The sequence below is a fragment of the Leopardus geoffroyi genome, chromosome C2, assembly GCF_018350155.1.
Source record: "Leopardus geoffroyi isolate Oge1 chromosome C2, O.geoffroyi_Oge1_pat1.0, whole genome shotgun sequence".
In the NCBI taxonomy this organism is placed as follows: domain Eukaryota; kingdom Metazoa; phylum Chordata; class Mammalia; order Carnivora; family Felidae; genus Leopardus; species Leopardus geoffroyi.
Genome location: NC_059333.1, coordinates 84,556,109 through 84,569,349, shown reverse-complemented (window position 1 = coordinate 84,569,349; position 13,241 = coordinate 84,556,109). Strand labels below are relative to the sequence as shown.

Below are 13,241 nucleotides of genomic sequence, written 5' to 3'. Positions count from 1 at the left end.
TACATATTAAGTCTTCTCTCTAGTTGTATAATGCAAGATATAGTGCTATGGTAGGTGTCATAGTCTTTGCCCTCTATGAACTTAAAATCTATGAAGTAGGGAAGGCAGGACCAAACACAACAACAATTACAGTTTAATAAGGTACTAGTAAGAGCTAATGAGCGGTAGGTGTTCAGAGAAAGGATGGAACCCTTCATTTAGATAATCAAGGAAAGTTTTGTGGAATAAATAATAGAAATGAGACTTGGAATATTAGTAAAATAACAGTTGGTGAAGGAGGTGAAATAGAAACAAACAATTTAAACAAAGGCCCAAATGGAAGAAAAGCCAAGACCTATTTTGGGGAATGACGTGTCTGAATAAATGTTTGACCCTGTAGAGGAAAGTATTAAAAGATAATACTGGAAATGTAGGCTGGAAGATTCTTTCCTGTAAGCATTGAGAGTTATTGAGGGGGTTTTGAACAAGGTAGTGAATTAAAATGATGTTTTGGAAACAATCTGGCTGTAATATGTGGGATGAATTAGAATTTGTGAACTTGTGTTTTAAAAGATAATGTTTTTATCATTGTTGCCCAGCTATTAATGTCATCTGACTGTAAAAGGAATTTTGCTTTTTGACAGTTTCAGAAAAGATATTTTGACCCTCAGTTAAATTTCCCTGTAATTGACATACCACATCTTAACTGGGGTCAGTGTAATTTGAGTAGCTTAAAAATGCTTTTCCAAAAGGTTTCTTCCTGGGAAAAAAAATAGACCTTCAAAGCAATCTTTAATTTGCTTTATATTTTATACTGTTATAATATTTTTAGGTAATAGATGTGTATATATTTTTAAAAAATGGAAACAGTACAAAATAGCATATAGTAAAAGCCTCTTATATTCCTAACCCCCCACCCTCCTAGTTTTCCTCCCTTGATGTATTTGTACATTAGTCCCAATATCCATGCAGAGTGTTCACATAGGCATTTTTTAAAACAAATAATAGCATAGAACACAACACATTCTATATCTTATTTTGATCACTTAATCCTATCTCTTGGATATCATTCCATTATCTGTACTTATGCTACACCGTTGAGTTCTTAAATTTTCTCCAAAATAGCACAAGAAGTCTTTTCCACTTAAAAAAAAAAATTACCACTCCTGGCACAAAAAATGGACACTCAGATCAATGGAGTAGAATAGAGAACCCAGAAATGGACCCACAAATGTATGGCCAACTAATCTTTAACAAAGCAGGAGACAATATCCAATGGAATAAAGACAGTCTCTTCAGCAAGTAGTGCTGGGAAAACTGGACAACAACATGCAGAAAAATGAACCTGGGCCACTTCCTTTTACCATACACAAAAATAAACTCAAAATGGATGAAAGACCTAAATGTAAGACAGGAAGCCATCAAAGTCCTTGAGGAGAAAGCAGGCAAAAACCTCTTTGATCTTGGCCACAGCAGCTTCTTACTCAACATGTCTCCAGAGGCAAGGGAAACAAAAGCAAAAATGAACTATTAGGACCTCATCAAAATAAAAAGCTTCTGCACAGCAAAGGAAACAATCAGCAAAAGTAAAAGGCAACCAACGGAATGGGAGAAGACATTTGCAAATGACCTATCAGATAAAGGGTTAGTATCCAAAATCTATAAAGAACTTATCAGACTCAACACCCAAAAAACAAATAACCAATGAAGAAATGGGCAAAAGACCTAAATAGATACTTCTCCAAAGAAGACATCCAGATGGCCAACGAACACATGAAAACATGCTCCACATCAGTTGTCACCAGGGAAATACAAATCAAAACCACAATGAGATACGACCTCACACCTGTCAGAATGGCTAACATTAACAACTCAGGCAACAACAGATGTTGGTGAGGATGCGAAGAAAGAGGATATCTTTGGCACTGCTGGTGGGAATGCAAACTGGTGCAGCCACTCTGGAAAACAGTATGGAGGTTCCTTAAAAAATTAAAACTAGAACTACCCTACAACCCAGCAATTGCACTACTAGGTATTTATCCAAGGGATACAGGTATGCTGTTTTGAAGGGGCACACACCCCCAATGTTTATAGCAGTACTATCAACAATAGCCAGAGTATGGAGAGAGCCCAAATGTCCATCGATGGATGAATAGATAAAGAAGATGTGTGTGTAAAATACACACACACACACACACACACACACACACACACACACACAATGGAGTATTACTTGGCAATCTAAAAGAGTGAAATCTTGCCATTTGCAACTACGTGGATGGAACTAGAGGGCATTATGCTAAGTGAAATTAGAGAAAGACAAATACCATATGACTTCACTCATATGAGGACTTTAAGACACAGATCAGATGACCCAACGGAAGGGAAGCAATAATAATATAAAAACAGGGAGGGGGACAAAACATTAGAGACTCTTAAATATGGAGAACAAACAGAGGGTTACTGGAGGGGCTGTGGGAGAGGGGATGGGCTAAATGGGTAAGGGGCATTAAGGAATCTACTCCTGAAATCATTGTTGCACTATTTGCTAAGTAACTTGGATATAAATTAAAAAAATAAAGTAAAAAAAAAAATACCACTCCTTAAATATTTAATCAAAGGATTCTTTCTGAAATGCTTATGTCTGTGTCCCTTTTTAATGATGATGCATGTAGCCTACCATATTTTTTTTTGAGAGAGAGCAAGCACATGAGCATGCACATGTTTCTGTGGGAGAGGGGAGAGAGGGAGAGAGAGAGAGAGAGAGAGTCTTAATCAGGCTCCAAACCCAGCACAAAGCCCACAGGGCTCAATCTCACAACAGTGAGATCACAACCTTGAGTAAAAATCAAGAGTTGGACGCTCTACCAACTGAGCCACCCAGGTACCCCTAGCCTACCATATTTTTTTTGAAATACATATTATAATTCTGTTGGCTTGTTGGTTAAGAAGGTGAAAGAACTCAACCTCAGTTTCAAAATCTATTCATTTTTTTTTTTGCTGTTGTATATAGTAATGCTCTGTGAATTTATATTTTATGATTTAAAAATATCATTTTTAGGGGTGCCTGGGTGGCTCAGTCAGTTAAGTGACTCTTGATTTCGGCTCAGGTCATTATCTCATGGTTTATGGGTTTGAGCCCCATGTCGGGCTCCATGCTGACATCGCAGAACCTGCCTGGGATTCTCTCTCTTGCTCTCTCTCCCTGCCCTTTCCCCGCTTACACCCACACTTTCTTTCCCCAAATAAATAAATAAATAAATAAATAAATAAATAAATAAATAAATTTTAAAATATCATTTTTACATAGAAGCCATGGAACCTCTAAACTGAATAGGTGTTAGGAAAAGGTAAGAATCAAGAATTACTCCTCAGATTTCTTCTAAGAGCAACTTGGTAGATGGTGATGCCATTTATCAAGATTGGAAACATTGGAAATGCAACAGATTTGGGGGATAACATCAATTTAGTTTCGAAATGCTTATTATGACATCAAAATGGAGATACTAGGAATGCAGATATTCAAGTTTAGAGTCCAGAAAAGAGATATAGGCTAGACAGACAAATTTCAGGATTTTTTGGAAGACACAGAGATAGAAGAAATCTTGTAGTAGAAAGAGAAGGGTGAAAAAGGGATCCATAAAGGTGACATAGAAGGAGCCTCCTGTAAGGAAATTGAGGAGTAACTAGAGAGGTACTATGAAAACCAGGAATATGTGTAATGGCACCAAGGAAAAAGAATGTTTCTAGTAAGAATGAGTGTCAAATACCTATGAGTATATGCATCAGATTAGCCTAATATAATTCTGGTGAATAAAATGTTTTGGATAAGTTTTTATGTTTTGTTTTCTCATTTGATAAAATATCTTCTAATTATATTAAAAAGGGTATTTTTTTGTTCTTTAATATTTAATAGGGATATGAAGATTGGTTACGACATAACTCAGATAATGAAGTAAATGGAGCTCCTGTTTATGTTGTTCGAAGTGGTGGCCTTGTAAAAACTAGATCAAAAAACATTCGGGTATGCCTTTAGTAAATAATAGAAATCAATTATATATATTGGTATCACACATTCTAATCTATTATATTTTAGTTAAAAGCTTGCTTTCCTGTATTAAAATATTGATAGGCCATCTGTTTAGAAATCAGTAAAAATAAGTCTTTGCCTTTTAAAATCTATATATTCACTTTTCCCCCATAATTCCTTATAGGTGGGTGATATTGTTCGAATAGCCAAAGATGAAATTTTCCCTGCAGATTTGGTGCTTCTGTCCTCAGATCGGCTTGATGGTTCTTGTCACGTTACAACTGCTAGTTTGGATGGAGAAACTAACCTGAAGGTTTGTACATGCATATGTTTGAGTGTTGCCCTGGGTGAACAGAATGTTTTTGGGTTATAGTGATATTTTCCTTTGTTTAACCTGCTAAGGGAAAAATTTTTTAAATCACTGAAACTTTGGGGCGCCTGGGTGGCGCAGTCGGTTAAGCGTCCGACTTCAGCCAGGTCACGATCTTGCGGTCCGTGAGTTCGAGCCCCGCGTCAGGCTCTGGGCTGATGGCTCAGAGCCTGGAGCCTGTTTCCGATTCTGTGTCTCCCTCTCTCTCTGCCCCTCCCCCGTTCATGCTCTGTCTCTCTCTGTCCCAAAAAAATAAATAAACGTTGAAAAAAAAATTAAAAAAAAAAATAAAATAAATAAATCACTGAAACTTTAAAAATGGTAACTTTTTAAAAAAGAAATAATAGTATGTATTTATTTCAAGGGTAGCCTCATTTGGTTTTAGGCAAGTTAAAGAAAAGTGGAAAGTGTTTTTAGGAAAAATGTAATCCTTTAATATTCTGGTACTTTTTTAGATAAGGGATGTGCTCACTTTGGCAGCACATATACTAAAATTAGATAAGGGACACATTTCAACTTTTCTGTTTTCAGAGTATAAAAGTGAAAATTCCCATTTTTCCCTATTAAATTGCTTCATAATAAACTTTGAGTGATAGTGACTTAACACATTTAATTTTTTTTTAATTTTTTTAAAATGTTTATTCATTTTTAAGAGCAAGAGAGAGAGCGTAAGCAGGGGAGGGGCAGAGAAGGAGGGAGACAGAGGATCCAAAGCAGGCTCTGTCTGTGCTGACAGTAGAGATCCCAACGCAGGGCTCAAACCCATGAACCATGAGATCATGGCCCAAGCTGCAGTTGTATGCTTAACCAACTGAGCCACCCAGGCACCCCCACACTTAATTTTTTTATATCCAAATGGCTTCTGTAGATAGGTAATCTCAGTAGCTCCTTTTGCTACTTACTATTTTACAATCCTCTTTCTCCTAAGTGATCTCAAGTACAGTATGCTACAATTTCATCTGAAAAGAGATTTGACATAGATGATATCTAAGTTCCCATTTGGATCCTGAAACTGCAATGTAATCCTTTTTGGTTTTTTTTATTTTCCCAGACACACGTGGCAGTTCCAGAAACAGCAGTATTACAAACAGTTGCCAGTTTGGACACTCTTGTAGCTGTGATAGAATGTCAGCAACCAGAAGCAGACTTGTACAGGTATGGCATAGTACTGGATTATTCCCTAAGAAAAGACAGAGCTGCAAAAGTAGAATTATTGGATTAAAGCCCTAATAGGATTTGGCCTTTCAGACATTACAAAAGCATTGGACTAATTTTTATTGTCATGAGCAAAGTAGACATTTATGACTGGACCACTGTTATACCATACACAAAAATAAACTCAAAATGGATTAAAGACCTAACTGTGAGACTTGAAGCCATAAAACTCCTAAAAGAATACTTAAGCAGTAATCTCTTGGACATCCTCTCTATCAACATATTTATGGATATGTCTCCTCAGGCAAGGGAAATAAAAAGGCAAGGATAAACTATTGGGACTACACCAAAATAAAGAGCTTTTGCACAACAAAGGAAGCCATCAACAAAACAAAAAGGCAGTCTAATGAATGGGAGAAGATATTTGCAAATAATATATACAGTAAGCAGTTGTGTATAAATATGCACAATATATCCAAATATATAAAGAACTTAAAAAATGGGCAGAGGACCTGAATAGACCTTTTTCCAGAGAAGACCTATAGATGGTCAACAGGCACATGAAAAAAATGTTCAGCATCACTGATCATTAGGGAAATGCAAACCAAAACCATAATGAGGTATCACCTCACACCAGGCAGAATGGCTAGTATCAAAAAGGCAAGAAGTAACAAATGTTGGGAAGGATATAAAGAGAAGAGAACCCCTTCATGTACTGTTGGTAGGAATGGATATTGGTACAACCACTGTGGAAAGACAGTATAGAAATTCCTCAGAAAGTTAAAAATATAAATACTGTATGATCCAGTAATTCCACTCCTGGGTATTTAAAGAAAATGAAAACACTAATTTGGAAAAATGTATGCACCCCTATGTTTATGGCAGCATTATTTACAGTGGCCAAGACATGGAAGCAACCCAAGTATCTGTTGATAGATCAATGAATAAATAAGATGTGGTGTGTATACACACACACACACACACGGGAATATTACTCAGCTATCAGAAAGATTGAAATCTTGCCGTTTGCAATGACATGAATGGAACTAGAGTGTATTATGCTAAGCAAAATAAGTCAGTCAGAGAAAGACAAATACCATATGATTTCACTCATATGTGGGATTTCAGAAACAAAACAGGTGAACATATGAGGAGGGCAAAAAAAAGAAAGGGAAGCAAACCATAAGAGACTCTTAATGATAGAGAACAAACTGAGAGTTGATGGATGGAAGATGAGCTAAATGGGTGATGAGTGTTAAGGAGGGTACTTGTTACAATGAGCACTGGGTATTGTGTGTAAGTGATGAATCACTAAATTCTACTCCTGAAACCAATATTACATTATATGTTAACTAACTACAATTTAAATACAAAATTGGAAGAAATGAAAATCATAATGTAGATCTATGTTTTTGACAGGACGTATTAAGTGGTAGGAAATGTTACCAGCAGTACTTATGGCATGATACCATTTTGTTTTTAAAATATATATGTGTCTATATACGGATGAAAAAAAAGTGGAAAACATACTCCAAAACATTAACAGTGTTTATATTTGAGTAGTGGGATTACCAGTCATTGTTGTTTCCCTATTGATGTCTTTTTAAATTGTCTGAATCATTTTATAAAATGTGTGTGTTTCAATGTATGTAGTCTTTATAATCAGAAAAGAGAGTAATGCAGCTATTTCTGTGTTGAATCAAATTTAAGGGTGGGTTTGGAGAAATGGCTAAGGAAAGTGCAAAATGAGTTAATCCAGTATGTAACTGGCATAAATAGATAGGAGTACCTTAGAATCAAGGATAACAGGACAAATGAAATCAAGGAAAATAGGTCTGTTGTTGGAATTTAACGCAGCAAAATTGAGCTGATCACACATCATCTCTGAAAGATGCCCAGGGAAATGGCAGCTGAATTGATTCTTTGAATCTAAACCCAAAATTAAGGCTGAAATCAGGACTACATAAAATTCCAGTAAGTGGAGATTAAAAAAAAAAAAAAAACAAAAAAAACAAAACTCCCTGATACAGGGTGCTGAAGGAAGTAGATAGAAGTAGGAGATTAGCAAGAAACAATAAAGCCAAAGTCTGCAAGCATCTGTGACTTGGAAACAGGTGTGGGGGGGGGGGGGTGGAGGCAGTAATAATAGGGACATTTAGAAAGGACTGCCAATTTCTTTGTTTAAACGATTAACATGAAAGCTCTGTCTACAGTTTGTTTCAACTTAGAATTTGCCTCACTATAGTAGAAAGTGATTGCATCCTTGAATTGACTATGCTGTGGAGCTTTTCTGGTTGTGGAAGTTGGAACTGAAAAGCCAAGCTGTGAAAATCCATTATGATAACAGACCAGGCCACTCACTCTAGATTTCAGGCAACCAAAAGTTAAAGAAGGTCTGGAGTTTACGGATAGGTTTTTGCTTACTACTCTATCCCCACCACTTAACTCACACAGTGTCATTGTTCAGTGACTATTCAGTGATGCATGAGTCAGTGAGTGAGTGAATGAATGATTCTAGTCACAGTAGACTTTATTTAATAAACTGTGATAAAATGTGTGAGCATTCATTGTGGGCTAGATAATACATTCATCTTTGTATAGAAATTATAAATTCTCATGATGACTAAACTAGTAATATGTGAAATTTGCATTATCATTTTGAAAACAGTTTTTCATTTACCTTATTCATAGCTGGAGTAGAGATGGCAAGATATTCAGTTTTTTAAAGCTTGATGACTGATAAGTATTTACTTATGTAATCTCTAACAGAAATAATGGACCATTCCTATATACAAAAGGTTAGTTTTGTTTTACGTGTAAGAATAGTGCCAAAACTGTCAAAAACGCTTCACCCATTGGTGTCATAGGTAATATATCATTGGCTTTTTTGTAACATGTTGAATTCTTTGATAGATTCATGGGAAGAATGATAATAACTCAGCAAATGGAAGAAATTGTAAGGTAAGAATACATTTGCATTATCCAGTTACTTTTATGTGACAGTGTGTTGGGAGGGACTAAAATCAAATTAAAAGGAGAATAGGTAATTGAGCAGCATATCATGGAAAAGGATTAATTTAGAAGCCTGACTGGCTCAGTCCGAACAGCGCGCAACTCGTGTTCTCAGCTTCATGAATTCAAACCTCACATTAGGTGTAGAGATTACTTAAATAAATTTTTTTTAATTAAAAATAAAAATAAATAAAAACATTTAGCATTTCATCTAATAATTTGTAGCAGAAGAAGCAAGGATAAAACAAATCCCATGAAATGATATAAAAATAGTTTAGCAAGATTATTTGTGTACTTGTATTTCTTTTTCTTACAGTGTTAGGTAGTAACATAAAAGGAAATAGCCGTTCTTATTCAAATTTTTACACCTTTAAACCCACCACACTGGAAGTCTAGAGTACAAAAAATGTTTTATATGATGTTTCACAAGTATAAATATTATTGTCTTCTCCACTTCAGAATTATTCAGCAAGAACTACAGTATTTAGTGGCCAATATAAATCCTCTTATTTACTCTTTTGATTGGTATTTTTTTTAGTTGGTTGTGTTGGTGTGTTTGCCCTCAATATTCAGGTTAATTTCTGGCCCCTACATGAAAGGCTTTTAAGTTATTTCAGAAATGTGCTGATACATTGAGATTACATTGTTACTCATGACCACAAAGCCAAATTTAGAATAAATCTTGGAATCAGCCCTTGAACTTCTAATCCAATTAGCATTGTACCTCTTTTCTAAAGACATGTTCAGTTAATACTGGCTGCATGAAATAAGTTGCTGACATGAAAAGGTAAGCATTTTTTAAATGAAATCCTCAAGACAAGCCACCAAAAAATATCTTGATGCCTCGGCACCAGTTCACATTTTAATAAACATTAACATAGTAGCACATTCAGTAAACTCCTTAACAAGGTCTTTGTAAATGTAGGATCCCCTGCTGGATAACTATAACTAGCTTTTATTTTGATTTATAGAGTGACATAGTGGGATATATATGTGGATACATATCTGAATTGCATTAAGATATTGTGGCTGGTAAAGCAAAAGATCAGTTATATTACCCAGCCCTTAAAATGGTTAAAAAGATTAGCCATGTTCTTTGCTGAAGCAGCCTGAGTGAGCTGATGGAATTATCTTTTAATTTGAAGCTTTTTATCATTATATACCAATTTTATATGCCAGTGTGAGCTCAAAGTTTTTCTGTTCATTGTTGGAACCAGTACCAAGTGGGAAAAGGCTATTTTATGCCTCCTTAATAATTGATTTTGGAATATCCATGGAGTGTGCTCCAAATATGACTATCTAATAAAATCATGCTTGTTAACCATGTCCCAAAATGTGAGTCTCTTTGGTTCATTAGATTTTTTAGAGTGTTTGGATTTGCAGACATCTTCAGAATTGGTTCAGATTCTGTTTGATTTGGGTAACTGGATATGTATGTTTCAGAAAAACATAAGGAATATCAACGAAATTAAGGCTTTTTTACTTATCCATAACAGTCTTATCATTTTTCTATCACTAAGAAAATACAATTTCCTTTCTAGTTATTCCTTCTCGTTTTATTTCTCCTTTATGGAGAGAAATTCAAACAGCAAGAAGACCTGTGCTCCAAGAAGTATGCAATGCAAGTAGTCAAGTTATAGTTGATCTTGCCTAGAAAAAGTACTAACTCACTTACTACTTTGTTTTATAATCCAGTATAATTTTAATTATGCAGAATTGATGCATTTATACACAAATCATACTATAATTCATGTTTATATTGCCTTTTAGAACCTTTAATTTTGTTCATAAATTTAAAATTTCATCATGTTAAACATTTTTAATCATTGGTTAATCTTTTGCTGTGTTTTATGTTTAAAAATCTTGAAACTGATGGCTTTGTGAGTTTATTTACAGGGGTAATCTTATTTCTGAGCCACTGATCTTAAAGTGACTGAAATGCTAAAGCAGGTATTTGTTGTTATGGTCACTAACATCATAATTGACCTAAACTGCTTTATAGTAACTGAGATTTTGGTTTTATATGAAAGCAGAGTTATAACTATGTTCAGGTATTTTCTGCTAAAGATGGCCATTTTAGAATGTAATTGAATTTTTAATATATTCAACTTTTTTTTTTTTTTTTTTAATCCCCCTTAGGCCTCTGGGGCCAGAGAGTCTCTTGCTTCGTGGAGCCAGGTTAAAAAATACAAAGGAAATTTTTGGTTTGTATATATTGAAAATTTGTAATTATGGATTCGTGTTGATGCTTTATATAAAATATTTTTTAAAACATAGCTTTTGTGGTCTTTTGGTTGGATAATTTACTTAATCAAATATTGTCTATGATAATTTTCTTACAAAGATTGTGTAAAAATAATTTTGTATATTTTTGTTGTTGATTCCTATTTTTGAATAATAGACTAGAACCTGTTTCTGTTGTTTGTGGATACTTGTGAAACACTGCTAAGAAGATAATTCTGGCAGTTCTGTTAATGGTGGTTGAGAACCAATGTAATCTGACATCATGGTTCAGTAAACCACCTGTATAATTCCATTATTATTCTTAGATTGTATTCAACTGCTGACTCATTCTTTCATCCATTCAACAAATTTTTATTGACCTGTGACCATATGGCAGGTATTATTGGAATGTATACTGACTGAATCAAAAGGCCGAATAAATAGTGCTCTGGTGTTGGAGATCTAAATTAATTCACATGTTCTGAGTCAACTCTAGGCAAATCGTGAAGTCTTGATAATCTTTAGCTGTCAACTATCTCTTCCCATTTTGGGAATGGCCCTTCATATACTGCCCAGCCTGTGTTATTCACTGAGTGTTTACAGCTTTTGAGGTTCTCTTCTTCACTCCCTTCTTTCCTATTAACTGTGTTATATCGTATCACTCAGTATGAGGCTCTCTGATAAAGAAATGCATATGCTTATGAAAACAGAAAATAGGGGCCCCTGGGTGGCTCAGTCGGTTAAGCATCCAACTCTTGATTTCAGCTCAGGTCATGATTTCACAGTTCAAGAGTTCAAACTGCACGTTGGGCTCTGTGCTGACAGTGCAGAGCCTGCTTGGGATTCTTTCCCTCTTCCTCTCTCTCTGTCCCTCTCTGCCTGTCTCTCTAAAATAAGTAAGCTTTAAAAATTAAAAAGAAAAGAAAAGAAAACAGAAAATAGAAAGTGTTGGTGAGGATGTAGAATACTTGGAACTCTCATTTGAGTGCTGGTGGGAATATAAAATGTCACAGCCAGTGAACAACAGTGTGGCAGTTCCTCAGTAAACTGTTAAACTTAGAATTATCATATGACCCAGCAATTCTACATATAACCCAGCAGTTCTACTCCTAGATATGTATCCAAAAGAATTGAAAGTAATTGTTCAGACAAAGACTTGTCCAAGATATTCATAGCAGCAATATTCAATAGCCAAAGGGTAGAAACCGCACAAATATCCATCAACTAATGAATGGATAAACAAAGTGTAGGATACTCCTATAATGAAATATTATTCACTCATAAAAAATGAATTCTACTGATGAATGCTATAATATGGATAAACCTTGAAAACATGCTTAGTAAAAGTAGCCAGACACAAAAGGCGTGTATGATTCCATTTACTTGAAATAATCAGAATAGGCAAATTCACAGACACAGAGAATAGATTTGTGGTTCCCAGGGGCTGAGGAGTGGAGGGGAATGGGGCATGATTGCTTAATGGGTACAGGGTTTTCTTTGAGGGTAATAAAAGTGTTTTCAAGTTAGGGTTGCACAACATTGTGATTGTACTGAGTGCCACCGAATGGTACACTTTAAGATGATTAAAACGGTAAACTGTATGTTATGTATATTTTTAGCACAGTTAAAAACAAACAAACAAACACCATAATGATGTTCTGATGGCCAAAGCCAGAGAAAACCTTCAGGGCTTTTAGACCCTCTCATGTAATGCTGTATTTTAACACATCTCCCTGGCAGGAACGCCTTTCACATTCTTAAAATGTGTGTTTGCCTTTAGTTGGGTCTACTGGTATCTGCTGCAGCACCACCTCTCTCTCTTACATCATTCTGGCTGATTTCTCACATTTCTGTAATTTCAGTACCCTTTGCCATCTGCGTTATAATCCCTGCCTTTAAAGAATGGTGAAAATTCCAGGACAAATTTTTAGGAAAAAGGCATGATGAATCCTATACTACTTCTCAGCTTTCACTATATAAGGATGGGTGTGAATATTTATTGATCATCTCTCTGCTTCTAGGCATTTTCCTATTTTGTCATACAAATATCACAACAATTCTGTGGGGTATATTTTCCTATTTAAAGATGGGGAGGGAAACAGACTCAGATTAAATAACTTGCCCAAGGACACAGAGCTAGTAAGTGGCAGAGGCAGCACTCAAATCAAGGTCTAACTACAAAGTTTGTTATAAAGCTGGTCTTACCTAATTTCATCTACTTCCCAATTTTTGCCTGTTAATACAATCATTTTTGCTCATCCCAGTCATTCACATAGGCACACATTTTTATTTTATTTTATTTTATTTTAAACATTTATTTATTTTTGAGAGACACAGAGTGCGAGTGGGGCAAGGCAGAGAGAGAGGGAGACACAGAATCCAAAATAGGCTCCAGGCTCTGAGCTGTCATTACAGAGCCCGACGTGGGGCTCGAACTCGGTAACCGTGAGATCGTGACCTGAGCCAACGTCA

At 35.5% G+C, this 13,241-nt stretch overlaps 1 protein-coding gene across 10 annotated transcripts in view; it reads left to right on the top strand.

Moving 5' to 3' along the window:
* ATP11B (ATPase phospholipid transporting 11B (putative)) overlaps positions 1-13,241 on the top strand; it is a 127,436-nt gene that overhangs the window by 38,626 nt on the left and 75,569 nt on the right. For all 10 annotated transcript variants that reach the window (XM_045502854.1, XM_045502862.1, XM_045502853.1 and 7 more), the window contains exons 5-9: positions 3,896-4,003; positions 4,194-4,322; positions 5,431-5,534; positions 8,448-8,495; positions 10,686-10,750. In XM_045502854.1, coding sequence (XP_045358810.1) covers positions 3,896-4,003; positions 4,194-4,322; positions 5,431-5,534; positions 8,448-8,495; positions 10,686-10,750 — 454 coding nt within the window. The remainder of the gene's footprint in view (positions 1-3,895; positions 4,004-4,193; positions 4,323-5,430; positions 5,535-8,447; positions 8,496-10,685; positions 10,751-13,241) is intronic.